General features: G+C 30.8%; 1 protein-coding gene across 1 annotated transcript in view; it reads left to right on the top strand.

The window, feature by feature from the left end:
* The first annotated feature begins 1,117 nt into the window (after window positions 1-1,117).
* Window positions 1,118-4,300, top strand: part of LOC108692226 (ribosomal RNA processing protein 1 homolog) — a 3,558-nt gene continuing 375 nt past the window's right edge. Inside the window, exons 1-7 of the mRNA XM_018200404.1 lie at window positions 1,118-1,178; window positions 1,662-1,919; window positions 2,427-2,650; window positions 2,751-2,921; window positions 3,010-3,192; window positions 3,286-3,557; window positions 3,651-4,278. Of these exons, the coding sequence (XP_018055893.1) occupies window positions 1,670-1,919; window positions 2,427-2,650; window positions 2,751-2,921; window positions 3,010-3,192; window positions 3,286-3,557; window positions 3,651-4,278 (1,728 nt within the window). The 5' untranslated portion in view covers window positions 1,118-1,178; window positions 1,662-1,669. The remainder of the gene's footprint in view (window positions 1,179-1,661; window positions 1,920-2,426; window positions 2,651-2,750; window positions 2,922-3,009; window positions 3,193-3,285; window positions 3,558-3,650; window positions 4,279-4,300) is intronic.

Here is a 4,300-nt window from a genome sequence, read left to right as displayed (position 1 = left end):
CTCTCCCCCTCTCTCTCTCCCCCTTTCCTCTCCTCCCTCTCTCTCTATTACACTTCAAAAGTCCGGATTCTGTTTAATTATTATTATTGAGTTAAATAATAATATTATGTTATATTATTTTTAATTTTTGAATTTATAATAATAATAAACATGTTATTTTTTAAAATATAAATAAATTTATAAAATAAATTTAGCATTTACTTTATTATTACTTACTACGATACATTTTATGATATCCGAAGATTATCTTAAGAATTTTCCATTGCGCACAAATGCATTTTTTTCATTTCATCATGTACAAGACAATTCTATATCATTTTGACAGTTAAGGCCGCAGCATAAACTTTTGCATAATGCATAGTGCATAAGCGAATCAACTAATCAGACTCTTTCCTTTCCTCCTATTCCATAGAAAAGAAGAATTTCAATTGGTTGATTCCCTTATGCATTATGCAATGGCCGCTCTGTGCTACGGCCATTATCAATCTATCATAATCGCTGACAAAATAGGCGTTCAGAAATGATGGTATGCTCTGTCAGAATTTGTACGCGTTCCGAAAACCATCGAATCAAAAAGTGTTGCAACCTTTTAGTAACTGGCTTAGTTTCCATCTTTTAGGATTTAATCCGGTCAGAATATAAGGGCGTGTTCATATCTTGACAAAAAATAGAAAGCGGAAAAGCAGTGGCCAATCAGAACTCGCGCTGGTAAGTACAAAAAGCCGAAATTGTAGACTACCAGCCTAGAGACTGTAGACTACCTAGAGTTTTGATTGGCTGCTGCTTTTCCGCTTTCCTCTTTTCCATCAAGATGTAAACGCTCTAAGAACCAACCAATTATATAGTCGAGTATTCTCCTGTTACAGTCGAACAGAGGAATGTTTGACTGTAATTGATATGCTTATTTTCAGCGTTAAAACAGGTCATGTGATCAAAATTGACGAATAAATACGAATATTAAACATCACGCATTTTGATCACATGATCTGTTTGACGCTGGAAATGAGCATCGAATGTCTGCATGAAAATACAGCCTTATATTCTGATCGGATTCCACCTTCGGTGGAAACTAGGCCACTGGTCAAGTCAGATCAGTTGTTATAACAAAATCATAGTAATAAAGCCGTAACAGCAGTATATAAAGGATATAATTATAATATACAGAATATTTGTTGACTGTAAGTATGTACAACAGAGAAAGGAATAATTTTACATGAAAAAATTAAATTAGAAATTTAGACTAATTTTTTTATATAATCCTTTCGAAAAAATCAACCTTACAAGTTTAGATGTTCATCAGATTTAATTAATTTATTAAAGTACCAAAACATAAATTATTTATAATTAGAAGAGAATTGAATATTTGATAGAATGAGTAACATTTTCACATACACATCCATTTATAATGTAATAAAATTGTACATGAATGTTTGTTTTTATTACATATTCCTGATTATTCACTATCAGGAAGCATCAGTGTATTGTTAGGTTATATTCAAGCCATTTCCACTATCTCGTTGCACGTGTACCGTGTACATTTCAATAATATTTGCTCGCGTAAAAAGCATACTTGCATATCCACTTTCACCGGATATACCACTATCACTTGATGCTTTATTAAGAAATGTAATAGTATATATCTGATTGATTAAAACAATTAGTATGAAGAATGGCAGTGAGAAAGTATATACGATGTGGTGCTCGTGTATCACAACGGAAAAACGAGATGAAGACAGCGACGATTAGCAACAAGAAATCTATGGAATCCAATGACAAAAGCAAAAAAGCTTTAGTTGTCGCTAATCTTCAACAAGAAATTAAGATAGCGCGATTATTGGCTAACAATGACAAAAAAGTCCGAGACAAAGTGCTAAAAAGACTTAATAAATGGCTCACAGTACGATCACAGAGTTCGTTTGGTAAGTCAATTTTTGCACATTATTATGTAAATTACATAATTAACACACAATGATTTTTCGGTCCTTTATTATATGTAATCACAATAGTGTTCAAATATTATTTATTGGTTTAACTAGTATATTTCCAATAAATTGCTATTACAGATAGACTGTGTTCTAAGTTAATTTTTATCATTTTTATACAAAGTATATAAGTATACAAAGATTATAATTATTTTTACATGTATACTTCAACATCTTTAGATAGTATCTATAAGTGATGCTTTTTTAACGTTAGCAATAAAAAATGATTCAATTGTGTTATGTCATGGTATCATGTGTATCTCTTGCTGAAAACCATCCAATGTATTAAAAAGAAAGGATAAAGACCATTTAGACAAGTGCTTTCTTAATATTTTAAAGAAAGAAATACAAGATACGAATGACTCAATCATATATACAAAGAAATATGAAACTTGAATTTAAACACTTTGTATTTTGGTATGATATACTTTACATTCTTTACAGTGTTTACGAAGATAGATTTCATGAGCTTATGGAAAGGTCTTTTTTACTGCATGTGGATGTCAGATAAGATGTTGATCCAGGAGGAATTGGCAGAATCCCTGAGCAAGCTTGTGCATTGCTTAAAATCAAAAGATACAATTATACTTTACACTAGCTGTGCCCTACAGACGCTTGCTGCTGAATGGTTTGGCATAGATCAGTATAGATTAGATAAATTTTCCATGGTACTTTTATTATTTGAAATATATCTGATCGCAATAGACATGCAAAGACTTGAATATTTGGAAAGAATTTAATCTTAATATTTTTTTGTTTTTCTTGCAGTTGGTCAGGAGGATTCTTCGTCAAACATTTATAGTTTGTAAAAATCATTCGTGGAATATGGAATGGGTGACAGAATTTTCGAAAATATTTACGCAACTCTTTTTGCATGTAAAAACCGGCATAGGATTTAATTTGCATGTAACAGAGATATATCTAGAAGAGCTTGCCAAGGTATTTGTACAATATAAGAGAATTTGTAGCTAAAATTTAAACTTTTATTTAATTTGTATTAGAAAATGATATATTATTGATACTGTAGATTGGTAATGGAAATCTACAAGAAGATGTAGTTCACGAACTTATTAAACCCTTTGCTGAGTATCTAATAACTACAAGTGACGAACGACAGATGAAACATATCATGCGACATATTTTCAGATATTTGATATTCCAATCGGATATTGGTTTAGATTACATAGAAAAATTTAATTCTTGGAGAGACGTATGTTAATATATCTAAAATACAAAACTCCAATACATGATGTAACGTATCTCAACATATTTATTAATTTATAAACGCATATATTTTAAATAGGCTGGCTTTCCCTGTGCACATATAGATGATATGCAAAAAGTAGAAATATCTGACATAGAAGAAAATACTGACAATGAAGATAAACAATTTTCTGAAGCTGAGTCAGAAAATGAGATTGAGAAGCCTTTAGATCCAAGGGCGGGTAAAATGGATATCGAACTACCGCCAATACCTTTTAATGCCGCGAAGATTGCTGAGTTGCTTTCAACGTATAAATTTCATCAGTCATCAACGGCAAAATCACGCAGGCAGCTCTTGAGACTTTTTGACGAGTATGTTTCTTATTAATCTATCAAATATATAAGTTATAAATATATAAGTTACATTTATAACATGTTGTACCGAAAAAAACTTTATATTTTCAGATTTACAGAATTGTCACAAGGAAAGATGCCGCTTGGAATAAAAAGAGTCAGGAAACCAAATCGGCAGAGAAAAGAGATGGATTCACGAAAAGCTGCATTGCGCCTTATGAAGTTTGAGAAGGATTTGGTCTCTGACAATGTGAATAAGAAACGAAAAAGAGAAGAAAATGGAAATACTTTAGACTTAGAAACTAATGTTATTAAACCAGAAAACAAATTAACTGATACAACTGCAAAGACTGAGTTACAAGATGTAGATGCAAACATAGTACCATTTAAGAAACGGAAAAAAAGTGATTCAACTTGTAATGTATCTAGCACTAAATCTGATATTACTGTGAATAAGAAAAAGTTACAAATAGATACTTTCAAAAAGAGTAAAACTACAAAAAATAAATTGCACAAAAAAAGTAAGAAATCTATAGATAAAAATGTAGAACATAAAGCAAAGAAGGCAGTAATTTCTGTAGGACAAATAACTAAAACTAGTGAGTTAGATCAACATATTTCTATCTCGCGAATTTCTAATAAAAAAGTTCGATTAGAAGAAACTAACAACAAACCTGTAACCAAGAAAGGAAGTGAGATGAAAAACAAGATTACGAGTCAAAAAATACCATTAAAAAATGTAATGATATTTAATGCTATAT

Source organism: Atta colombica, unplaced genomic scaffold, assembly GCF_001594045.1.
Source record: "Atta colombica isolate Treedump-2 unplaced genomic scaffold, Acol1.0 scaffold66, whole genome shotgun sequence".
NCBI classification, from domain to species: Eukaryota; Metazoa; Arthropoda; class Insecta; order Hymenoptera; family Formicidae; genus Atta; species Atta colombica.
Note: the sequence above shows the minus strand (reverse complement) of the source record. Positions and strands in the feature narration are given on the sequence as shown.